The 27,594-nt window shown below is 36.5% G+C and overlaps 2 protein-coding genes across 2 annotated transcripts in view; both read right to left on the reverse strand.

The window, feature by feature from the left end:
* The window catches only part of LOC150078212 (adhesion G protein-coupled receptor A3-like), a 137,649-nt gene extending 113,145 nt beyond the window's left edge, over positions 1 to 24,504 (reverse strand). The window contains exon 1 of the mRNA XM_090384493.1: positions 24,343 to 24,504. Within this exon, the coding sequence (XP_090240619.1) occupies positions 24,343 to 24,504 (162 nt within the window). The remainder of the gene's footprint in view (positions 1 to 24,342) is intronic.
* A 10-nt stretch (positions 24,505 to 24,514) lies between these two features.
* The window catches only part of LOC150078213 (adhesion G protein-coupled receptor A3-like), a 112,942-nt gene continuing 109,862 nt past the window's right edge, over positions 24,515 to 27,594 (reverse strand). Inside the window, exon 7 of the mRNA XM_090384262.1 lies at positions 24,515 to 24,616. Coding sequence (XP_090240388.1) covers positions 24,523 to 24,616 — 94 coding nt within the window. The 3' untranslated portion in view covers positions 24,515 to 24,522. The remainder of the gene's footprint in view (positions 24,617 to 27,594) is intronic.

Genomic DNA, 27,594 nt, shown 5'->3' on the forward strand with positions numbered 1-27,594 from the left:
AACTAAAATGGTCTTGGGCAGGACACATAGCTCGAAGAAATGATGACAGTTTAACTAAGAAAATAACTGAATGGTACCCAAGAGCAGCTAGAAGAAAACCTGGAAGACAAAGGCAGAGATGGATAGATGAAATTCATGAGTTTGTGGGTAGTAAATGGATGGCCAGTGCTCAAAAAAGAAGGAACTGGAAAGTTGCTGGAGAGGCCTTCATCCTGCAGTGGATTGAAAATGGCTGATGATGATGATGATGATGATTCTGAGTTTGACACCACTGAAATTACAAGAAAATTAATTGACATGCTCAACTATGTTGAAATTACTAGTCAAGAGGCTGTTTGGTATTTGCTTCATCAATCGATGTCCAAGAATTCAGTTGTAACTTATATACCTACTATGTGGCCTATCGAGCGGCAGCATAATCGAAAATCGAACAAAGAAATGGAACAAGAAAACATGAGTGATAATTCTACCAATATTTCAAAAGAGAATAGGTTTGATCAGTACAAGAAAAGATCTTCAGAACTATAAAATGTTACTTAGTGCTGACTTTGTTGCCAATTATACTTGCACTTCGGACATCAATATCATAAATTCTTCAATATCGAAATTATGATATGGCCAACAACTTGAATGAATATAAAAGAGAGACAGTTACTCTTCTTTTACCTCTTTTGAATTGAAGACGAAGAAATACTTTCTGAAATGAAATTTCTCGCTTTGTATGATGAACACGAACGAGTTATTTTACAACGTTAAATTGTAAAAATTATGAATATGATTTAGATATTCATCAAATTATGGAGATCCGTTGTGAAATATACCATACTGACATAAAAGCCGATGCAGCCGTCATCGGTGATATGCAAAACTTTGCAATGGTGATTCGTGAATATGCTGATCCATTTAAAGATTTCTACAAACACCCACACAGTGAAATGAATACCGATCTTTGACTAGCAACTCTAAATCAGCTTAGTGCAATAGCAAAGAAACAAGAAACTTTAATGACAAATGGTCAGTTTTTGGATTTAATGCGAAAAGCTAATTTAAAACAGGAAGGAATTTTATTGCATGTCATTTATACTTTACTCCAACCTAATTGTCAACTTATCCAAATATTCCTTATTGGCCCTGCTAGCGGTGGCAAGATGTTTGTGATTTGATTATTGATGGTAGTTTATAATCATTTTACTAGCACCGGTAATTTCTATAATGCTTATATAACTTGTGCTTCTACTGAAAAAGCTGCTGTACCATATTAATTACTGTGCCCAACATTCAAAATTTTGATATCGAAGGATTTACCTCTGTCTTATGAAGTGGCTCAACGATGCCATACTCTTTTCAAATATGTACATGTTTTAACTCTTGATATTTTAAGGAGTCCTTATGTGCTGTAATGTAATAACTAGATCGTATGTATAGCTTAGCTTAATTTTCAGCACTCACCTCATAGTAATCCGCTTACTAAAGCGGATTACTATGAGGTGAGCGCTGAAAATTAAGCTAAGCTATACATACGATCTAGTACATGTTTTAATTATTGACAAAGTTTGTATGATTGGAGCTGAACTTTTATTTCAGATAGATGTTTGCCTGCAACAAATAGATCATAATTTCGGTGGATTAAACATTTTTTTGATTGGTGATTTTCAACAGGTGGCCCCTGTCGCAAATTCCAGAATGTGCTGGAATCTAGCAGAAGGTGATCAGTTGGTGGCACTCTTCAATCTGCAGTATTTATCTTCTCATTTCATTTAGAACAGGGTGAACTTTATCTGAGGAGTTACATAATGCCATAATTGAGCTGAAGGAATCAGTGTAAATAACAAATTTTAATGAGCAGTCAGAACAGAGATTTTCTAAGGCTAGTTTAATTGCATAATAATTCTGCTGAGAAGATAATGAATTCAGGTGGAAAGGATGTTGAAATAGTGGTATTTAGGAACACTGCTGCTCCAACATTTTAGTTAGATTTAGAGCCATCTGTATAAATTGAAGAAAAATCAAAATATCTGTGAGTGTGAACTGCATGAAATTGTTTCACATTTGAAGCTTGAAGAATATTTTTTCCCCACTGGCAAAGGTAAGTGTCACAGACCAGCAGAGGAGGACGAGTCCATGGTGGTTGAGCACATGTTACTACCTGTTGTACAGAATGAATGGAAACATTCCAAACCTGCATCAGTTCAAGAAAGCGAAGACCAGTTGGTTTTACTATACATGACTGAATTGGATGTGACTGAATTGGATGTGAGGTACAACTTTGTATTTTGACAGCATACTTCAGCAGTGGTGTTTTCTTACGTAGAATTAACGGCGGCTCATGAGTGTCAATGTAGAGGCTATGTGCTGGTGATGTTCTGAAATCCCCAAGTGCAATAATCAAGGCACTGTGCTGAACTGGATCAAGCCAGCGCAAAGCACTCGCTCTGGCAGAATCATATAGATAGGAGCACCATATCGAGAAACGGGATCTGATTAATGCCCTGTATAACCGAAGCAGGGAGGTGCCATTTGCACCGTGTGTTAGAGCAGATAAAGTTCTGAGTATATTTAACTTTTTTTAAACAGGAGGTATGTACATTTTTAATATGGTGTAAGAAATTTAATTTGTTGTCAAATCTGATATTAGTAGTGACTGGGATGGAGAGAATGGAAATTTGAAGTTCAGGATCCAGATGAGGTTTGCATTGTCTACAAAAACGGATAGCAACTGTTTTCTGTTGTGAGAGTCGACAGCCATTAAGGCTGGCCCATTGTTGTATTTTATTCAGTGATATCTGAAGCTGCCTTTGAATAGATCTCATGTTTTGAGAATGGCAGGAGATGGAAAGATCATCCGCATAAAGGTACATCTCAACTGTGTTTGGAAGCTGTTTAGTGATGGAATCGATTCTAAGAGCAAAAAGAGTGGCACTCAGTACTGATACCTGAGGAACACCTTCTTCCTGAAAGTTGTAGAGAGATCATTTGGTATCTTACTTGAAACGATCTAGTGTGTAAGAAGTTCTGAACAAATATGGTTTGATTGCCTCATAGACCGGGAGAATAAAGATCACTAAGTATGCCATGCAACCAGATGGTGTCAAAAGCCTTCTCTATATCTACAGAAACCATTACTAGATGTTTGTGTTTAACAAAGGCACTGCAAATGGCAAATTCAGCCTTGATCATGAGATCAAAGCATGACGTGTTTTGTCGAAAGCCATGCTGACTATGACTCATTAGATGTTGTGACTCAATGATCCAGACGAGTCTACTGTGAACATTTTTTTCAAGGATTTTGCTGAGGCAGCTTGACAGAAATATTGGTCTATAGCTATGGGGGTTGGATGGATTTTTTCCAGACTTCAGGAATGCCAAAACAGTAGAGTGGTGCCAAGAAGCTGGATAAACATATTCTAAAAGAATACGGTTGTAAAAAACTGGGAGGTGGCGCAAAGCTTTGTCATCAAGATGTTGCAGCATGACATAATAGATCCCATCTGGTCCGGTGGCACAATTATGAGCTGTTTTAATGGCATGCAAAAGTTCAGAATATTGTAGAGGTTTGTTATACGGTAGAATGAGGGCAGTTTGGAAGTTAATAGAATACTGTTCTCTACTGTTTTTAATTCGGTGGAAAGATGTAGCATAAGCTGATGTTGCTGGGATTTCAGCAAAAGTATTGTCCAAAGCATTAGCTATATCCGAGGGACTAGATAAATGTCACCCATTCCAGGAGAGAACTGGAGAAGGTATGGTTGGAAACTTACCAGAAAGCTGTCTAATTTTTTTCCAAATTAATTTGCTGTCAGTGTTTCTGTTAATTTTTGATGCAAAACAGGTCCAGGATTCTTTTTTGGCTTGCCTTTGTATGAAAAGTGTTTTTGCCCTTAATTCCTTATAATTTATCAGATTGGATGCAATTGGATATTGCCGAAACAAATTCCAGGCTTTATTTTTTCCTTTTGTGCATTCCTCATTCCACCAATAATTATAATGCTTTCGGCACGGGGGATTTTATAATGGTATCGTATCTTTGGTCACATTTAGGAGATGCAACGTGATATAATCTGTCACATCATCAATAGGCTGGAGACAGATTTTTTTCTCATAGAAAGAGATTGATGACTGCAATTTTGCCCAGTTTGCTCGGGCAAATTTCCATTTCCTGCAAGGTTTAGTTAAAGGAGCCTGTGTTATCAATACCTTGCATACAATTGGGAAGTGATCACTGCCCATAGGGGCATTTATAACATACAACTCTATGGTCGGGACCAGTACTGGAGAACAAATGGAGAGAGAGATCTATTGCTGAAGTATGTCCAGTTGGGGGCTGAATGTGAGTGTGCGCGCTCAAGTATTCAGTATGGCTGGCAAGGTTTAGTGCCTCTAAAAAGCTTTCAATGAGTCAATGCCATCTATCTAATTTAGTAGCACCACATAAAGGATGGTGCCCATTAAAGTCCCCTAATATACATAAAAGTGGAGGTATCTGTATGAAGAGGTCTTCAAGTTCTTTTAAACAGTAAGTAGATTGAGACAAGTATAATTGCAACATGAAGAGTTATGCGAACAGCAACAGCTTCAATTTCAGTTTGAAGAGGGACATGCTTAGTTGGGATCTTTGAATTTATTAGGATTGCTACACAACCATGGGCAGCATTTGCTGTATTACGATCTCTTCGATAAAGGCAATAATTCTTTATCGAAGAAGAAATTTGTGAGGTTAGGTAAGTTTCCTGAAGACAAAGGGCAACTGAAGAATATCGGTTAATTAGATCATGGATATCATCTGTGTTGCAACAAAAGCCTCTGCAGTTCCATTGTAAAATACAAGGCATTATTTGTGTTTAATCGATGACTGCTTTTTGAAGGCGACTGGCTTATGACGTTCTAATTTTGGTTTATCTTTTTTTGGAGAAAACTGGCAGACCAGTGTCCATTTTTTCTTCTTCGTCATGAATTTCTAAAATTGGATCTTCCTGTATAGATGTGCCATGTGTATCCATGGTTGTGTCCTGGATATTTTTCATTGTGAGTTTGTAATATCGGGTGTAGTAGCACTCATTGGAGGAGGAGATGCTGCTGGTATTGTCAGAGGAGTATTATTTGCTTCGTCTGAGACTTTGGGTTGCTATTTATGTACACTTGGTTGTTTCTCAGAGATGACAGTTCTAGCCCAATCAGAAATTGATTTATTAGTGGGAACTGTGACATCTGTTTGAGTGGAGACTATTTGATATTTTTTTACTACATTAGCATAGGTTACATTTTTGTTTATAGTAGGTGTAACTAGTTTTCTTGATCCTTGGTAGCTGACTTTATTCTCGACCTTGTATTTTACTATTTTTTTCTCACTTTTTGGAATATGCAGGGTGGTCACCTTTGCAGTTAGCACACAATTTTTGTAGCCGAACAGTCACTTTGATTGTGTTCCGAGGACACACAATTGGGGCAGACCGGAACTCCTCTGCATACAGTTTGCGAATTGCCATACTTTTGGCATTTATAGCATCTTAAAGGGTTGGGAATATATGGATGAATGTGGCAAAGTACATAGCCTGCTTTTACAGGGGCGGGTAAGTTAGGGGTATTGAAGGTGAGTATAATATTTCTGGTAGGAATAAGTTGGTTGTCTTTTTTTAGTCATTATACGTTTTGCTTCAATTACATTTTGTCCCTGCAGCTCTTGGGTTATTTCTTCCTTGATGACATTTAGTAGATCCCAACTGGATATGACACCCTTAGATGAATTTAGTGTTGCATGAGGAGATATTTTTACTTGAATGTCAGCAAAATTAGTAAGCTGTAAAAGTTTCTCTAAATGTCTGTGGTTAGTAGTTTCCACTAATAGGCCTCCTGATTGCAGTCTCTTAACAGTCTTAGGAGATTCTGCAATACCTTCCAGATGTTTTTGAATCACAAAGGGAGACAGTTTACTCATAGGCTGACTACAGAGGGAGTGGAAAATTAGAAACTATGGGCAGCGTTGCTCCATCCTATCAGTTTTCTGTCTTTCTGTATTATTTCCTAAGTCGTGACTGGAGTCATGGTCAATGTAAATTTCTGCTCTTGAGCTCGAAGGCTCTAGGGTGGATAAGAATTTTTATCCATGATGGCTCCTTTTGGCCTGGAGCCATCATGGATCTCCTGCCAGGGAGGCAGGAGCAGTGCCACAAGGTGACCACCAAGCGACTATTAGTTGGACTAGTAATAGAGAAAAAGAAACAGAAAGGTGTCTTTCCTTTCTGGGCCTTTGCCTACTTCTTGTAGAACAAAAAAGCTATTGCAATATAAAATGAGGAAAACGGTATTTAGAAATAAAGAGAATATGTAATGGCAAAAGCTCTTTAGATATTTTGCTTTGATACATGCACTGAGATCACTTGGCACCCGGGGCCAACGAAGATGTTTGTTTGTTATTTGGAGCATTAGCAACTAAGACCATATTGCTTCGGGATATGCGGTGATCATTCCCGGACCTTTCCGCATCCTCCGTATTTGGTGATGACGGGCTCAAACCCCGGTCTAATCAAGAAGCGTGTGCTACACACTGCTGCTCCTTCCCACCTGGCTACGGAGGCGCCTCCCGGGGCCAACATTAAGGATAGGAGAACAGCAGAATTACTTAACAAGCACAGGTCAATGTTGAAAAAAAAAAGCACGTTAGGGTTGAATTTGAAAATGTCTGCAATTCTGCCCAGACACGATAGGAGGGAGTATATGATGAGAGCCTTGTCGATCAATTTGCCCCTGAACAGATTGGGCAAGACTCACGGGGTAGAATTTTTCTCAGCCTGGTCTGTGCTTGTTAACAGGAGCAACTGCTTCTAGGGATGGGATACACTGAAATAGAAAGGGTGCAAGAATATTTGCTGATGCTATCGAGGCGGTGTTAAGTGGGTCGGAAAATTGCCAGGGGGGGGAATACATGGAGTGAGAGATTAACAGTAGCCGTTGGCAGAGGTGAAAGTGATTCCTGCACTGGTTCTGTTAGATTGAGCAGCAGTCTGGAAACCAGGGTGCTGAGGATTTCAAGGACTGGTGAAAGTCATCATGAAATAAGTAAATACATGGGCTGTGTTAGGGTAACTAAGAGTAAGTACAGGTGCATATATTCTTGAATATAAACCAATGCTAGAGTATAGTAAATAAATTTGAAGAATTTGAGGTGCTGGTCAAAAACATCAAAGGCAGATATTGTTGGGGTGTCGGAGATGTAATGTCACGCAGATATAAGGAATGCAGAATTGGAATGTAGGGAGTACAATGTGTACAGGAAGGATAGAGAGAATAGGAAGGGAATAGGGGTTAAGCTGCTGTTAGTTAAGAAACACAAAATCTAAGGAAGTGCATCCCGTTGACATGAGTGGACAGTGCAATATTGAGTCAGTTTGATGTGACATAAACACTGGGAAAGGAAAAATTAGAATAGGAGTGTATTATGAGCCTAATGATTGTGATGAGTACAACAAACAATTCTACAGAGAAATAGATTTGCAGTAAATCAGATTGTATTAGAATGGCATATTTTAAATTCCAGATATAGACTGGAACTTGTGGAATGATCACTCGCACACTAGCAAGGCTTTTATGAATTTATTGGATGATTGTTTTCTACAGCAGCATGTGCAAGAGGCATAGTGTGCATCGTGTTAGGGTCAGGCGCCATCTGTGGTTTCCCACATCTGCGCCATATGTATGTGAAGAAATACAGTACTACGCAACGAGAGGATAAATACTCTTGATCTGATTATCAGTAGTGGTTCTTCATGCTGTTGTTGTTGTTGTTTGGTTTTTAGGAGCATTAGCAACTAAGGCCATATTGCTCCGGTAATATGCGGTGGTCATTCCCTGACCTTTCCGCATCCTCCGTATTTGGTGGTGATGGGCTCGAACCCCGGTCTAATCAAGAAGCGTGTGCTACGCACTGCTGCTCCTTCCCACCTGGCTACGGAGGCGCCTAGGTTCTTCATGCATTAAGAAGCTGCAGATAAAGGAACCACTATGTAGCAGTGATCGCAGTGTGCCGAAGTGGGATTTACTCAAAGAGGTAACTACATCAGGGGTAAAGGGAAGGGTTATTGCTTTCATAAAGGCGACTATGATGGTCTGAGACAGTATTTAAATACTATACAGTGGGACCAAATGATGATGTTACCAACAGTAAATTCTAAATGGGAAGCAGTCAAGGAAGTAATCTTGGAAGCTACTAGGCTTTTCCTAGAACATGAAATATTGTTCATGTTGAAGGTTTAGTCATAAATGGATGTCAGATGAACTAATGAGACTCATGGCAATGAAGAAAAATGCATGGGATGCATATAAATCATCAGATGACACAGAAGCCTATGGTATATATATAAGCTGCTCTGTAATCAAGTCACAAAGGAGGTTAGGCAAGTAAAGGAAGATTACAAGAAATCCTTGGCAAAGAATGCAAAGAAAACCAACAAAAAGTTCTTTACTTATCTAAACTCTAGAAACAAGGGGATGGATCAGATTGGTCCACTTGATATCAATGGTTCAACTCTTGAGGATGCTGCTCAGGTAGCTGACAAACTGAACAAAAATTATTTTGATGTTGTTTGTTATTTGGTTTTTAGGAGCATTAGCAACTAAGGCAATATTGCTCCGGGAATATGCGGTGGTCATTCCATGACCTTTCCGCATCCTCTGTATTTGGTGGTGACGGGCTCGAACCCCGGTCTACATCAAGAAGTGTGTACTATGCACTACTGCTCCTTCCCACCTGGCTAGGGAGGCGCCTAATTGTTTTGCATCTACATCACAGAGGAGGAGTTATTCAGGGAGGGGATTGCCAGAAGTTTATTAAACTCTAACTGGGAGCTAAATAATTTTGTAATTAAACTGAGAACAAAGTGGAGGAGAACGGCATCTGGGGTGGATGGGATCTATCTAAGTAAGCAAGCCCATAGCCATAATTATGAGAACTTCTTTGGACTCATGGGAGTTCCCCGTGGACTGGAGATGTGACCCTAATTCACAAAGGAGGATTAAAGAGTGACAAAAGTAATTACAGACCTGTTAGTTTAACTTCTGTTCCAAGGAAATTAGGCATTGCATAATGAAACACTGCAGGATCATCTAGACAAGACTGCAGTTATGCTTCAGACACAGCATGAGTTTGTTAAGGGGAATTCTTGTCTGACCAATTTGATTGGATAATATGACATGGTCACAAAGGAACTGGATGCAAAAAAATAATTTTAATATCATATACGTGGATTTTAGGAAAGCTTTTGATACTGTTGCACATGTAAGACTATTGTAGAAATTGATGCAGTATGATATTAAGGGCAAATTTCTTCTAGTGATAAAGGGATGGTTGAGTGGGAGAAGACAGAGTGGTAATCAATGGACATTGCTTTTCATGGACTACTGTTATTAGTGAAGTCCACCATGATTCGGTGTCGAGTCCATTGTTTTTTTCTGTATTTATTAATGATATTGATGAAGGTATATCAGGCTTAATGTACAAGTTTGCAGATGATACGAAGGTTGACAAGGTTGTTAATTACAGTACGCTACTGCAACAGGATCTAAAAAAGTTGAGCAGATGGGCTGAGAAGTGGCAATTGAAGTTTAACATTGACAAATTCAGAGTACTGCATATGGGTAGCAGTTACCCCAGAGTAATGTATCAACTGTGTGGTACTACTCTCAAGTTTTTAGAGAATGTAAAAGACCTTGGGATAATTGTGCAGTCAGATATGAAATTTTCTGAGTGGTGTAGATAGTCTGCTAGAGTAGCTCATGGTGTCTTCTCAAGGATACAGAGGAATTTTTCCAGCAAGAATAAGAAGGCGATTATCGCCTTGTATAAGGCAATGGTCAGGCTGCACCTTTAGTACTGTATATAGGTCTGGAGGCTTCATTGTAGGATATTTTTTTTTTTTTTTTTTTTTTTTTTTTTTGTAGTGGTTGGCGCATCGGCTTCTGTGGCCATAGTACACCTCCCAAGGTTTTTGCAGTACTTTGATCCAAGCCCGAGGTGGGATTCGAACCTGCAACCTTTGGGTTGCCAGGCAGGCACTTTACCCACCCAGCCAGCCCGGTCGGCCCTCATTGTAGGAAGGATGTAGGGTTGCTGGAACGAGTACAGAGAAGGGCAAAGAGATTGTTGAATGGAACAAAGGGCTGTTCTTGCAAAGAAAGGCTTAAGTTCTGCAAATTGCAGTTTCTGGAGTCTAGGCACCTGCGAGGTGATCTGATTGAGGTGTATAAGGCCTTCAATGGTTTGAGCAAGCTCAATGCTGATGAGATTCTTCCTCTTGCACAGATTAGTCATCTGAGGGGCCATAAATTCAAACTGAAGAAAGAATAGATGTGCAGCAATTTGCATTTAGCCAGTGGGTGGCTGACTGCTGGAACAAACTTCCATCTGTCATTGCAGAATTTGATGGCTTAAATAAATTCAAAGCAGAACTATACACATTTGGTGTAAATGGATGGATGAAATGGGAAGGGGGTTTTTTTTTTTTTTTTTTTTTTGGCTGACGTCTTGCTTTCTTGCATCACATGCCTCTACTAATGCTAATGCTATTTCTTAACTTATAATTTTTTCAAATATCTTTCTCAGAACTATGTAACAAGTCACCATTGTAATTAAATTAGCATGGAATAATATTTCACTGAGCACGGGAAAATTTCTCAAATTGGTGTGGACCTTACATTCAGTAAGGTCCAAATATTACATAAAGTTGATGTCATGTTTATATATGTATATTTTTATTGTTTTAGAAAGAAAGAATATGGTAGTATAAGAAAGATGACGCTTGTGTTAAAGGGAGGCAATCAGCTGACTCCTTGTAATTTCAGACAGAAGAAATATGTTTCTTTTCTGGTTGTTGAGGTAGCAATATTGGTAGATTAGGTAAAAGGGACGACAGTAAAGGGGAAAGGAAATAAGCACTTTGAGAGTAAACTGTGCCATAAACATGAGAATTCTAACTGTTGGGCCAAAGGATACCTTCAAGCAAGAGAAACAGCATGTGATACACGAAAATAGTGAAGACGAGGCAAAAGAGACCGAGCAATTCCAGATCATAATGTAAGGATGCAAAAACCTTTACTACACTATTAGAGTGGAAATCTGGTAGGTGTAGAGGTCTCCAGTGGGAAACCTTTGTTTTCCAGAGTTGTGGGAGGACAGTGTTGATGCTTCAACAATGATGGATAAAAGGGAATCCTGACAACTTTTGGCCACCAGGTAGTGGAGACAGAAAACAACCAGTAATTCCATGTTTTCTAGGATCCATGAAAAGGATCCTGGAAAGAGAGGGTAATATGCAAATTGAGAAAATAGTGATAGTAAATGAAAGGCATACTGTATCTACTAACAAAAAATATACACATAAGTATCCCACAGTGCTATTTTGCTATTCATTCTCATGCTATCGACTACATCAGATCACATTTTTGGTAAACAGCAAAAATTAAATCTGTTAGAAAACTTCATATGGAATCATGGATTGCCAGTCACGGAAAGGATTTTACTGCAGTTGGCATTATTGTGTTCTATGTTGTTTGTGACAAGAACATTCCATGCAAGAAAAAATTCTGGACTGATCAACAAGTGAAAACAGCATCATACATTATGGCCAAGCAAAAGAAAAGCAAGGAAAAATTTCCAGAGCAGTCACTTTCAACCAAGTCATGTAATTCAAAAGAAGAGAAAAGTTAATTTTCAAAGGATTTGTGTCTCCCCTGGTTTGCAGCAATATTCCTTTCAATAAGTTAAGCAATTTTTGAAAAATTATTATATAAATCAAAATACTTCAGATGAATTTACCATGAGAAAGAATTACCTTCACACTATTCATGACTTATTTGAGAAATTCATCAAGATATTAGAGAAGCCTACATTTGGATGTCTGTTGACAAAATGACAGATGTTTGTGACCACTATATTGCATATTTTATATGTGTAAAATTAGATGTAGAACCATCACAACCACATTTACTTGCCTGTAATGATTCTTTGCAGTTATTATGGCCAGAATCGACCCATAGAAAAAGAGTGCATTTTTGTTAGTGATGCTGCTTCGTATAATATAATACAGAAGCGACTTTTATCATATTATGGTAAAAGCCGCTTCTGTGTTACAAGTTTTCTATCCAAATCTAATCCGTGTTACTTCCTTGGCCATGGCTCACATAGGTAGGCAGAGGCAATTCAGTGAACTCAACAAACTTATTTCAAGTATAAAAAAAGATTGTCAAAAGCATCTTTGAGAATAGCAACTTACAGAAATATGCTACCTACTCTTCCTCTCCCACCCTGTTCTCACAGAATGTGTAATATGGTTACAAGCAGCATTGTTTTATGCTAAAAATTTTGATTATATAAAAGAATTTAAGAATTAAGATAAGGGATAAGATTTTAGGGTGGAATGTGGAATAAAGAATTTCATCACTTCAAGAATAATTTCACTAACACAATCTGGACAAACATTGGGATCAGAAAATTCAAAACAATAATCCAACCAAGGAAAAGAATTAGAGAAATCATGCAGGTCATCGCTTTTCACATTCATGTAGTGCTAAACAACATGAGGCTGAGAATCACTGTGAGAAAGAGGGGCTCCATTGGAGAAGAGATCATTGCCAAGTTGTGATCTGAAGTGTCTAGAGCAGGGGTAGGCAACAGCCAGCCCGCAGGCCACATCTGGCCTGCGACGATGTTGAATCCCGCCCCCTCCATAAATGCATTAATATAGAAAATCCATACCTGACTACACTCGCCGTAAACCATAAACGTTCGGCTTAATTCGGTTAAATCGGGAATCGCAGGCAGTGCAGCGTACAGCAGTAAGTAGTGCACAGTTAACCAGGTGATTCTATGCAGCGAGTTCCTTTGGGTTTGACTTCTTATTGAAAAAATAGTATTGGTGCAAGATATTTTATAAGTCAGTTTTTGCCTTTTCTAATTATTACAATTTTTAATTTAATATAATTTATAGCCCATAAAATGAGCCAATTAAAAAAAAGAAAAACTGATGCCGAATGCCGCATTTTCAATGATAATTGGACATTCAAATATTTAATTGCAAATATAGATGATAAAGCTGTTTGTTTGGTTTGTAACGAAACTATTTCTGTTTTTAAAGAATATAATCTAAAAAGGCATTTTTCAACGAAACATTTTGTAAAATATAAGCTATTCTCATCGGAACAAATGAAAATTGAAGCAGAAAATTTAAAATGTGGTTTGCACAAGCAACAAAATACTTTGAAAATTTTTTCAAATATAGATAGAGCTCTGACAAAAGCTAGTTACATTGTTGCACATAAGGTTGCAAAACAATGTAAATCATTTTCTGACGGGGAATTTGTAAAGGAATGTTTGATAGATATTGCTGAATTATTATGCCCTGATAAAAAAAAACTGACGTTTGAAAAAAATTTCTCTGTCACGAAGAACTCTTGTGAGATGAATTGATAATATTTCGAGTTTAATCTTTAATCAAGGTATAAATCATAGATTTGAAATTACGGAGGAATTACTTTCTGCATATCCTATGAAAGACACAATGACTGGCAAAGATTTTTTTTATAGCTCTTCAAGAAGCTTTCCAAAAACATAATATAAAGTGAGACAAAATTGTCAACATCACAACCGATGGGTGTCCTAGTTTGACAGGAAAAAACATTGGATTATTAAAAAGAATAAGCGACGAAATAAAGCGTATTCCAGGAAAAGAAATAATTTTCTTACATTGTATAATTCATCAAGAAACCCTTTGCAAAAGAGTTTTAAAACCGAAGCATGTTGTATCGGTTGTAACGAAAGTAGTTAATTTTATTCGTGGAAGAGCTTTAAACCACCAGCAATTCATAAAATGTTTGAAGAAATTGAATGTTTTACTGATATTCCTTACTATACGGACATAAGATGGCTTAGTCTTGCAAAAGTGTTAAAACGATTTCATGATTTGTTGGATGAAATTGTAAACTTCTTAAATGCTAAGGACAAGCTGAATGAATTTTGTGAATTAAAAGATGAACAATGGCTGAACGACTTTTTCTTCTCCGTTGATATGTTTTCGCATCAAAATGAATTAAATTTATTATTACAAGGGAAAGGACTGTTTATTTTTGATATGTATACAAATGTCACATCGTTTACGAGAAAACTCAAGTTATTTTCAGAACAATTCCAAAATAAACAGTTAACTCACTTTCCAATCTTACAAAAAAGAAAAAAAACTTGAAACGTGCTGATTTTAAGAAATATGAGGCTATAATAAGTGACTTATTTAATGAATTTACGTGAAGATTTGATGATTTTCAGAAAATTTCTAAAGATCTGTCTTTAGTAAGCCTACCATTTAATTTTAATGTCAATGATGCACCACCTTGTATCCAGTTGGAACTGATAAATTTACAATCAAATTTAATATTAAAGAATCAGTTTGCTGAAAAAACAATAACAGACTTATGCCTCGTTAAATCCAGAAATGTTTAAAAATATTCCGGATGATGCGCAGAAATATTTGGCATTCTTTGGATTGACATACCTATGCGAAACTACATTTTCTTTAATGAAAAATACAAAGAGCGAAATTAGATCAAGAATAATGGATGAAAATTTAGGAGCAGTTCTATGAATAGCCACTAGTGAAAACTGAATCCCAATTTTGATGAAATCAGGAACATTCCAAATGTAATCCCTCACATTAAAGTTTTTGTTTTCTACATTTACTTTGTTATCATAACAATAAAAATGTCTATTCCAAATTGTAGTTCTTATCTGTACCTATCTATAATCGACTTCTATTTAAATATTGTATTTACTTTTTATTAAAATACATTAATAATTTGGTAACTCAAGTAATATAACCTTTTTTAGGTTCTGATTTTTTTTGTTAAATCGTTCAATCTATTCCGGCCCGCATCATGATATGAAAATTTCATTCGGCCCGCTGACGAAAAAAGTTGCCCACCCCTGGTCTAGAGGATCACTAACATTGACTGTGTACTTGGAAGAACTGTGGATGATTGGTTGGTTGGTTTTTAATGGTGCATCAGCAACTAGGGCTATATTGATCCAAAACCAAACTGTAGATGAGAGAAAAAAGATCAAGGGTGTTGGGTATGGTCAGGATTTTCTGATATTCTAGTAGGTAAATGAACAAGCTGTGTGAGGTTATTGTTAATCGCAAAAGCCTCAGCACCTCGACCAGCTGAGCCCATGCAACTAGAATACTGAAGCCAACTGAAGTAGTGAATATTAATATCAACAAATAAAATTAACTCACTCTTAGGGAAAGTTAGACTGGAGAAAGTAGAGTTTCAAAGAAAGGAAGTCAAAAAGTTCTGATTGATTATTAGAGCTGGGAGAATGATAGAAGCAATAGACGAATTTGATAAAATGGAGTAGAAGGATTTTAAGTCAGGGGATATCAAAAAGAGGAGGTATTCAGTTAGGAAGTCTCTGACAAGGAATATCAGAGCAGAAATATGCACAAGTACCATTCATGAAGTGAAAGAAATCATAGAACAAATAGGGAAATTGAGATGAGTAGTGATTGAGTCAACCAATAATTGAGACTGTCAGAAAAACTAAGCAGGGCTTAGCAGACTCTAGGTGGAAATGGCATCACTGAGATTGGAAATGAGGTCATGTATATTTGTGAAATGAATGAGGAAGTTTTCAAAAGGTTTAGATCTTTTCACAGATAACCTCTTTCTGTTAGTTTTGATTGTTTATGAATTTTCAAATAAATTAAAATGGTGCAGTGGCAAGTATGAATTAATGAAATTTTTGGATATGGTGTACATACAGTAAGAATATACCCAGCTCCTCGAAATAACATGGCCTTGAAAATGTCCCCCCCGTGCACACACAGTACTAAGACTTCATCCCCTTCCCCCAATCTCTATCTATTTACTCAATCTATTTAAACACTTCATATGGGTCTCCTCATAGGTGCATGGTTCCAGACAATGCAATTTGCAAAAGTGAAGTCTTGTCAAGACACTTGTGTCCCTGATTTAACTTACTATGGATAGGATTCTTCCTCTTGCTCAGAATAATCACCTGAGAGGGCATAAATTCAAATTGAGGAAAGATAGTTGTAGGATAGATGTGTGGAAGTTTGCCTTTAGCCAGCGGGTGGTTGATTGCTGGCACAAACTTCAATCTGTCATTGTAGAAGTTGATAGCTTAAATAGATTCAAGGCAGAACTTGAAAGGAATTTAAAAATTGTCAACTGAAAAGAATTTAAAAACTGTCTAATACCAATTGTAGTCATTTTTATGAAGCCAAAATTTCTACCCTTTATCCCTGATGCAGTTTTTATAACTTTAAGTAAATCCCATGCTAACAATACACTATGATCACTGCCAGTTGTTCCTTTATCTGGAGGTTCTTAATGCATGAAGAATCATTACTGATAATCAGATCCAGAGTACTGCATTCTCTTGTTGCCTCTCTAATATGCTGCTGTAAAAACAGTTATTCAATAAATACAGAAAAGTTCTGCTACTGTGTGAGTGACCCCAACCCAGAAGTTCCAGTCAATAGCTGGAAAGTTAAAATCTCCCATTATTAAACGTTCTGATTTATTGACCCACTTTATTTGTATGTATAGCTATTCATTATACTCATCAGAGTCTTTTTGCATATAACTTACTCCTACACTCTCACTCTCTCTCTCTCTCTCTCTCTCTCTCTCTCTCTCTCACCCCAGTGCTTATCTTACACCAAAGTGACAACATTACACTGGCCCTCTGTGTAAATTGAGTGTTCTGGTTTATATTCTATGTTCTTCTTAACCAAGAGCATAACTCCCCCTTCTATCTTGTTTATCCTTTCTGTACTCACCATATTAAAATTTTGCATCCCCTATGTCTGAGTGGCACTATGTTTCTGATATCCCTGATGTACTGTTGTGTGGCCTGACTGGCCTCTCAGCAACCACCCAGCAGAAGCCACCTAGAAATCTACTGGCTGGCTCTTATCGTTCTGTACAAAAATGCATTAAAACACATTAGTTAATCTATGCAGTGGATTACATTTGAAATGCATCTGATTTTAATTTCTTAAATTAATTGAATTTTTCTTTTCCTGCAATTAAAAGAAGCAAAAAAGTAAATGCCTATCTTGTTACCAATTAATTATTAACTGATTAATTAATAATATATTAAAGTAATTGTTTTCACTTTACTGCACATAAATTATAATGATCACCCCACATTTTGTCATACTTTATAAGCAACAGTGCATAAAATGCATCACATATTCAGGCTTTGTGATTTAATACTCATTGTAATGCAATTTGTTTATTTCTTCTTGTAGTTTCATAATTGAAATTCAACACATATTAATATTGAGCGAGTATGGGCATAGAATTCACTGTCACGTTCCTGAAAGCACTTATCAACTTTCCAAGATTAGCAGCATGGCACACTCTCTTGTTAATAGATGCTGAGTTGTCTGGATATGCAGTCACCACAAAGGGCACACTTTCTTGTTAATAGATGTCTGGACATGCTGTCATCATGGAGGGGTGTACTTAGTCAGCGATGACAGAAAGGTAGGCTTTCCCACTGAGTCATTGAAACAGTGGTCACGGGCCCCAGGTTATGCCATTCCACGAAAACAGTCCCCAAACCATAACACCACTGCCTCCAGTCTGAACAAACACCAACAGTGCATTCGGGTGTTATGGCCGCATGCCACTTTCTCTAAATATAGATACACCCATCAGCACAATAGAGTTGGAAACAGGATTGATTAGACCAGGTAAGAAATTTTCACATGTTAGTACTGACGTGCCCATGCTAAGTGCAGTTTCTTGTCTTGCAGTAAGTGTGGATGCCTGTGACAGCCGTCAACTGCCATAATCTATACAAACTAATGTCTAGTGCATAGTTTATGTGGATGCAAGGAGTCAGGGGGGACCCCATCACCACTTGTCACCTAATGCAAAGTCCATGCAGATATTTGTATTGCTATTCCTATGTTGTACCAGGTGGTTAGCTGGGCCACTGTACTGTGTTGCAGCTGTAACAAAATGAGAACATGACACTCATCATGGGCGATGACCATAAGCAGATGTCCTGTGTTACCATTGGCTGGTTTCACCACAGAATGGGAGCACTTAACCATGTTGCCTGTTCTCAAGGTAATGGCACCTACATCATTCCATGTTGGAAGTCAGTAAAAATGTCAATGCTGACCCATTTTTCCTTGCAGACACACAAACTGATTGCCACGTGTGTGTTTGTGATCTATAATCTTATATCAGCTGTTCCCAACTTGGAGCATTCACCAGCATCACAGAACATTCCCCTGCACAATGGGGTGTTGCAAATGAAAAGCCAAACTCAGTGTAAATGAAAAGCCAACTGCTCATAATGTGTAAACCACACATTATGAGCAGCACATGCTTTTTTTTTTTTTTTTTTTTTTTTTTATTATTCTTTTGCCCATAAGGTAAGATGACTGCAGTTTATTTGACACCAGTTCTTTGAAGTTTATAGCACAGCTATCAAAAGAAACATTTTGTTGAAATATCACTAGATGATCATACATCCAGGAAAGCTGCACCAACACAGCTTTCTAAAAAACAATTATAACAACACAAAAAAAAAACAAAAAAAAAACCCAAACTATTTTGTGATCAGTGTGCCAAGTGGCTTTCCTATTATCCAAAGGGGAACAAATAGCTTGTTTTTTTTAAAAATATTATACTTTTTCCTTCAGTGCATATTGTATCTACAAACAAAATTCAAAGCAATTTATCTATTGGAAGCTACATAATAAATGCCAACCACCAGTGTTTAAGTTTATTTACTGTATATTTTTTGTCTCAAATGCAAGTGACTATGGTCATTTTTGACTGATCAGACATTTTCACTTGCATATGATGCAAGATCAGGTGCATCATTCTGGAAAGTTTCTTACAGTGAAATCAAACAGTAGTAACCATTTATTGTACTGAAAGTAATTCTTTTTAGTGGTGTGGAGAACATTTTCTGCTTCTACACATGCTTAGTACTTACAAACATGCCCCTTTAGGAATGTTTGCAAAGACACTAAAAGAAGCGATAAGCAATTTAAAAAAAACACATTATGAGTAACACTTTTTTTTTTCCCTTCTGTTGCACAAAAGATAAGATCAATTTGAAGTTAGTTTTATACCAGTTTTCAGAAGTTTATGATACAGCTATCAACAGAGATGTCTTCTTAAAATTTTGTTAGAAGATCAATTAAACATCCAGAAAAGGTGCTGTACAAATATTTTTCAAAAACAATTACAAATAATGCAAACCTTTTTTTTTTTTACCGAGCACCCAATGTGGTGTTATCAAATTGACACTAGTTTCCAACATGGCTTCTAATGGATACATTTCCTTGAATTTTTGTTAATAGATGCAATAACACACATTGAAAAAAGAGAGCGTAATTTTTTTTCTCCCTAAAAAAAACAATTCATTAGGTTATATTTCTCTTAAAAATGGACTGCAACTGAAACAGTTGCAGTCCATTTTTATTTAACATTTTTTTTATTATTTTTGATAATAAGTACGTAAGAGCATGCTGCTGTTGTTGTTCAGTTTTTAGAAGCATTAGCAACTAAGGCCATATTGCTCCAGGGATATGCGGTGGTCATTTCCTGACCTTTCCGCATCCTCCGTATTTGGTGGTCATGGGCTCGAACCCCGGTAAGGGCATGCGCACACCACACTTTTAAGTGAATAAGCAACGGCTGCCATGCACTGCACACAATAATGTGATTCACTGTGGTTAGCATGCAGAACACAAATGCAAGAAAACCTGCTGTTTTCCTTGGGAATAATTAAAAAGACTTATCAGCATTTCATACTGGATCCAATATTTTTTTTCTGTCTGCATGATAACTAATAGAGATTTCTGGAATAATTTTAAATGGGAAATTGAAGAAAACACTACTGTTGACAGCTACTGGGAGCTACAGCCATGTGGACAGAGTAGAAATTACAGCATGAAATGGGTGAAATTTGTTTTGGGTCACAGGTGACCCAAAAAGATTGATCAACTAATTAGAACATTAAAGCACTTGTGCTCCAACTCTTTGCTGCAATGCCATGAGAGAATGTCATGAAATATCAGCATCACCACTTTTAACAATGATTGTGAACTAATCCCTTTTAGCATTCTCAAAATCAGATGTCATTTCTGAGCAGCATTGTATGTTCGCTGGGACTGTTCGAATTCCAGTGAGGCTAATCCAGCCTCAGGTTTTTTGGTGTAATGGAATTTAGTGGGGATTGATTTGTTGTTGCAGTACTGAAAATTGTTATCAGCAAATTTACAAATTTGCTAAAAGCTATAACAAAGCTGAACATGAAAATATTTGGTCAGAATAAATGATGAATTCTGGGGTGAATATGATGGATGCTTTGGGTGGGGAAGGTAAATAAATGTTGTTTGTTTGTTTGTTATTTGGTTTTTAGGAGCATTAGCAACTAAGGCCATATTGCTCCGGGTATGCGGTGGTCATTCCCTGACCTTTCCGCATCCTCCGTATTTGGTGGTGACGGGCTCGAACCCTGGTCTAATCAAGAAGCGTGTGCTACGCACTGCTGCTCCTTCCCACCTGGCTACGGAGATGCCATAAATAAATGCAGTTTTTGTAAATTAAGGTATTTATCTAATGTTTCAAAATTCACAAAAAAAAGGAAAGGAAAGGAGTTCCAAAGCTTTTAACACACACGTGCAAGAATATCTCAATGCGGTCATGTATCTCAAAGAAAAAATGTTTACTTTTGTTAGTTTCCGATGTGTAATTAAATTTTCACTGATGTACATTACTTTTTATTGTATCTCTAAACTGAGGCGACGTAGGGGAGAAAGTAAACATGTTCAGTATTTACTCTCAGATAAGTAGTGTTGTTGATAAAAACGCAGTTAATTGGAGAATATACCTTGGAAGAGAATACAGTAGCCAGTGATCTGTAGCTGGTTCTCCCTCTGTGAGTGTGGAGCTTGATTTTATCAGTATATATTCTATCATGAAATTCATGTTTAGCCATAATCTGCATTATTTTTTATACTCCTCTCGAGGGGCATGATCACACTTGCTTTATATCTGAAACCATGGTAAAAATGAGGTGTGCTGTGTTAAGATTGTGGTGTTTTAAAAGGGATTTTATTTTTTGTAAAATCTGTTCTTGCATTTTCTAAACTACTGTGTTTTTAAAAGAAAGACCTGTTCAACTTGAAATCAACAAACAATGTCAATGGGGGGGGGGGGAGTTTATTCATCTCTTGGTTATGCTGGTGACAAAAATGTTTCTAACCATTCAGCAAGGAATAAAAACATAGCATGTACATGGATTATCCAATAAATTCTATTTTTTTCTTGTTTATTTGCTTTTCAGTTTCTTTTAATAGCTGGATATCCTCTTGTATTATAGATAAAAATTTGTTGCCATGACAATGCAGTCATATTAGTAGGGGAAAACACTGCTGACCTGCATATAAAACAGCTCCAATTGAAATTAGTCACATAACACTTGGAAATATTTTAAGAGTAGCTCAAGGGTATCCACTTATGCCATTCATAAAAATTTTAAATGACATTTTGTCTTTGCCAAAGAGATCAGTGAGCTCCAAAAATTTGTCATGAAAAATAGTGAAAGGAGAGCCAATTACGATGGCAGGAACTTCACTGTAAGCCCCAGAAGTATTTAAGGGAAGGCTGTTCATGTAGTGGGAGAATGTGCTTGATGGCAGAAAAATTCAATTCCTTACAGTAATTTTCATATTTATTGAATGTAGTTACTCTTCCAGTAAATAAAAATAAACATAATTTATCCCATAAGCATACCAGCCAATAAAATTTCAAGAAGAAAATGACTGTCGATACAATGATCAGTTAGACAGGTGAAAAGGAGTAATGAAAAGGAGTAACTACAGTGGCATCACATAATCATATTTTTTCAGACCTTCCAGATTTCAGGATTCCGAATACAGGTTCCCATACTGCATGTTCTTTTCTCAGATTGATACTGTAGTGCAATTTAGGATGAAATGTCGGCTAATTTATTACTTAGAATACAGAGGGAGTGTTTTATGTGTATGTTTCTTTTTTCTAAACATTGACACACTCACACAAAAAAATTTTCCCCAAACATAATAAAATAGTTCAGAAAATTTTAAAAAATTAACTCAATGTAACATAAAAATCAATAATTTTGTTATAAAATATTAATAGCTAATATTGTGTAAAAAGATATGTTTTCCAAAATAAATTTTAAAATAAAAATGAACAATGAAATATAACCCCACACAAATACAGTCACAGATTCAATATATATCAACACTTTGGAAGCATGTAAAGCAAAAAACCAATAAGCAAGTGCAGTATGGATGTAATGCTTTATATAAAATGTAGGTGCTAAAAAATTGCTGTGAATTGCTGGTATACTGAAATCTCTTTATGAGGACTTATAATTAACAAAATATATGTGTTCACACTGTCTGTATACAACACTTGAATACCAACCATTGAAAAAAATATAAATTTTTTGTAATGGGTGCTACTACTGTTTCCCCCCCCATTCATTTTTATTTTAAAATAAATTTTAAAATAAAAATGAACAATGAAATATAACCCCACACAAATACAGTCACAGATTCAATATATATCAACACTTTGGAAGCATGTAAAGCAAAAAACCAATAAGCAAGTGCAGTATGGATGTAATGCTTTATATAAAATGTAGGTGCTAAAAAATTGCTGTGAATTGCTGGTATACTGAAATCTCTTTATGAGGACTTATAATTAACAAAATATATGTGTTCACACTGTCTGTATACAACACTTGAATACCAACCATTGAAAAAAATATAAATTTTTTGTAATGGGTGCTACTACTGTTTCCCCCCCCATTCATTTTTATTTTAAAATAAATTTTAAAATAAAAATGAACAATGAAATATAACTCCACACAAATACAGTCACAGATTCAATATATATCAACACTTTGGAAGCATGTAAAGCAAAAAACCAATAAGCAAGTGCAGTATGGATGTAATGCTTTATATAAAATGTAGGTGCTAAAAAATTGCTGTGAATTGCTGGTATACTGAAATCTCTTTATGAGGACTTATAATTAACAAAATATATGTGTTCACACTGTCTGTATACAACACTTGAATACCAACCATTGAAAAAAATATAAATTTTTTGTAATGGGTGCTACTACTGTTTCCCCCCCCCATTCATTTTATTTTAAAATAAATTTTAAAATAAATTTTAAAATAAAAATGAACAATGAAATATAACCCCACACAAATACAGTCACAGATTCAATATATATCAACACTTTGGAAGCATGTAAAGCAAAAAACCAATAAGCAAGTGCAGTATGGATGTAATGCTTTATATAAAATGTAGGTGCTAAAAATTGCTGTGAATTGCTGGTATACTGAAATCTCTTTATGAGGACTTATAATTAACAAAATATATGTGTTCACACTGTCTGTATACAACACTTGAATACCAACCATTGAAAAAAATATAAATTTTTTGTAATGGGTGCTACTACTGTTTCCCCCCCATTCATTTTTATTTAAAATAAATTTTAAAATAAAAATGAACAATGAAATATAACCCCACACAAATACAGTCACAGATTCAATATATATCAACACTTTGGAAGCATGTAAAGCAAAAAACCAATAAGCAAGTGCAGTATGGATGTAATGCTTTATATAAAATGTAGGTGCTAAAAAATTGCTGTGAATTGCTGGTATACTGAATCTCTTTATGAGGACTTATAATTAACAAAATATATGTGTTCACACTGTCTGTATACAACACTTGAATACCAACCATTGAAAAAAATATAAATTTTTTGTAATGGGTGACTACTGTTCCCCCCCCCCCCCCGAAATGTGTAGATCATCAGACTATGCATATACCACAGGCTGGGAATCATTGTAATATACAACCTATTTATGAAGTGTAAATTTCACTATTTCACTCATATTTATAGTTAGTGGAAATTAAATATTATTCTATGTATCCATAATTTTATAATGTTGCAGTGTCATTAAATGATCCTTTATTAAAAAAGGAACATCTGTACATAAGTAAACTGACATAGATATAGAATTTTAGCTGCAATTTTATAACATAGTTAACTTCATATAGACAACTAAATTAACCACTAACACAGCTAATGCAGCTTTTTAAGATGATGTACATTTTACTATTACGACGTACAGGCATAATGCCATTAAAAATTGCTGTAATCATATTATAATACACATTATTAAAATTGTACTTACTTCACACTATTAAAGTTCATATTATTAAAATTTTACTTACTGTTTCCTTGGAAAAAGATGTGCTAATACTGTTACTGAATGTTGTTACATTCACCATATTGCAATGAAGAGCATTATCACTATGAAATCCTTCCAATGCATACCATCCTCTTCCAAGTTTCTCTATTCCCTTTTGATTTCTGATGTAGGAGGTGCAAACCATACAGGGAACCCATCGGCCTTAACAAAAAATTCTTCCACAGCAAGATTGTGTCGATATCTGTTCAAGATCCTCTGAAAGAACCTCTGGAAGCTGTTCCAAAATGTTGACTAACCTAACAATAAAATATAAAACTTCTATTTGTGATTGCTACGAAACTCTCATGCAATTACCCTGGTCAGGAAAAAAAAAAACATATTTTTCCCTCCTGTTAAAATTCAGGATGATTTTTATAGATTTGGCATTCATGAAATCAAATATGGCAACCATATTGCTGTAACATCCACCACTTTTAAGGGAGAGAGGATTAAAGTCAAAAACTAAGTTTCTAGTAAAAAAGATTTCATATATTTAAGAAAATGTTATATACAGTACTAAATATTGAAAACAAGGTCTATTAACCTTGTTCTATTTAAAACAAGAATGTTTAGTAGATAACAAAACACTTATTTTGTTGTCTTTTGCCTAATCGTCCACTGCTGTCCCCCGTACGAGATTCCAATAGTATTCTGTCAACATATTTGGACTCCATTTTCCCTGGTATCTTTTTTCCATTTGAGAAATATCTTGGTTAAACCTTTCACTATGCTCATCAGAGACTGTTGCCAAGTTTTCAGAAAGAAAAAAAAAAGTCTAAATGGGAATGTAGGAAATGAAGCTTTAACGACATCTTGCATCCCAACTCTCTATATGGTAAAATTAGCTCTTCCACAATTTCACTGTTTTCTGTGAAATTGTGGATGAGCTAATTTTCTGTTTTCTAATTGCCTAAAAAGTTCTGGCAGTCATTTTTGAATACCTCCCAGGCTCTTATTTCTGTAGCATTTAATTTTTTAGTGAATTCCTCATCTTGGAATAGCAATCTGATTTGAAGACTCACAAAAATTCCCTCTTTTATCTTGGCCTCACTGATTTGAGAAAACTTTTGTCTCAAACAGGAAAATCTTTCTCCTTTTTTTGTCCATTACTTTCACAAATATTTTTTACCAAACCTAGCTTGATGTGCAATGGAGATAAACAGATTTTTGACTTATATACCAAAGGAGGATGTGCTACATTTTTCTTGCCTGGTGCAGTTTCTGAATGGTCTGGCCATTTTTTTCCCCCTTTGCTTAGCTGTCCACCCACATAAAAAGCAGCAGTATTTAATGTATCCACCTTGCAACCCAGTCAGCAAAGCTACCACTTTTAGGTCGGCACAAATATTCCATTTGTATTCTTGATAGCATATTTTTTTCAAAACAATCTGCAGGTTCTCGAACGTTTCCTTCATGCGACTTTCATAGAACAATGGTATAGATCGATACTTATTTCCACTATGGAGTAAAACTGCTTTCGAAAACTGACTTTGGATGAATTAATGAAAAGCCTCCACAGCTTGGGGACATGCTCAGCTGTAACTATTTCATTCATTTCTGAATTGTTGCAATAAACCAAAGCACCATCCCTGGAGTAATAGGTCATTTATCTTAGATTGCCTCTTCCTATAAAAAGGCACCTTGACACCCTTTTCAAGAAGGTTCCACTACTGAAGCTGTGATCCTAGTAATTGAGCATTGGTTTTGAAGAGGTCCAAATCTCTGTATTACAAAGGGTACTAGGAAAGTTTTGCAATACAGCTTTGTTTATTTAATTTTTTCAAAGTAATTTCCTCTACATTCAATACACCTCTCCATCCTCCGAAACCAATCTTTAAACCAGTTCTGCCAAGTTTCACTAGGGAGTACAGCACACTCGTTGTCCCAAGCCCGTAGAAGGTCCTCATCACTGGAAAACCGCCTCCCTTTTAGCTTCATTTTCACATGCGGGAACAGTGCAAAGTTGCAGGGAGCAAGGTCTGGACTGTAGGGAGGGTGCTCGAGAAGTTTCAGTCCTGTCGTGGTCAAATATTCGGTGCAGGCTTTGGCGTAGTGAGCTGGAGCATTATCGTGATGGAGGTACCAGGTGTCCATTCTTGACTTTGGCCGCAGGTTCTTCATAGATCCAATGACTTTAGGCAGGCATTGTTCAGTATACCACTTAGCTGTGACTGTCTTCTGCGTGTCCAAAACGACACGTTCCACAATTCCACTCGATTTGAAAAATACAGCTTTCATTTTCTTCTTTACAGATCGGGATTTTCTGACAATTACGGGTGTGTCGTCATCATCAAAGACCCAAACTTTGTTTTGAGCCTTGGTCGGCAGATCGTAATAGTACAGCCAAGTCTCGTCACCTGTCACGATGTTGTTCACATACCGAGATTGTCCCTTATCAAACTTTTTTAACATCTCCCGGCACCAAGTCACACGTCGTGTCATCTGCTCTTCAGTCGGTTGATGCAGCACCCAGAGAGAACAAAGTTTCTTCACGTGCAAATGATCTTGCAGAATCGAACGAATTGCTGGTGCATTTAGGCCCAAAGTATCCTCGTTGGTAGGTCACTCGCCTGTTTTCGTCAAGCATTTTCCTCACAGCAGTAACGTTTTCCTCCGTAACTGACGTTCGTGGCCTTCCCGGCCTCTCAGAATCCTCCAGAGTGAAATTTCCCCTTTGGAATTCTCTATACCACCTGAATATCGTTGTACGATGTGGACAATCATCATCTAGTGCAAGAGTCATTTCTTCTAAGCACTGGTCTATGGTTAAACCACGCACAAAATTATACCGCAAAACTGTCCTTATCTCATTTCGTGACCACGATGCCATCGCAAGCACTTTACACTCTCACTACTAATGAATAACTGAGCCCATCGACTTGGCGCGGCGGCTACTATGCACGTATGAACATGTCTCAACATGCAGCAACAAACAGTTTCCTGTGATTCATTGTTGCGTCATATTGCAAAACTTTCCTGGTACCCTTTGTATTTAGAAATAAGCATGTATATATAATATTTCAGCAAGAAATAAGACTGATAGCTTATATCAGCAAGAACACAACGTATTTGATGTATGGTTGAGGTATGCACACATAAGAACACAATTAAGAAATTGTAGATTTTGATTTATAATTTAAACACAGTTCACAAGTTACACTTATGCACACAAGTTGTTTACAAACACTAATTCATTAAAACACTTGTTCACCACTTGCTCTCTGAAACACACACT

This window comes from Mastigoproctus giganteus, chromosome 11, assembly GCF_048544385.1.
Source record: "Mastigoproctus giganteus isolate SK-2022 chromosome 11, ASM4854438v1, whole genome shotgun sequence".
NCBI lineage: Eukaryota > Metazoa > Arthropoda > Arachnida > Uropygi > Thelyphonidae > Mastigoproctus > Mastigoproctus giganteus.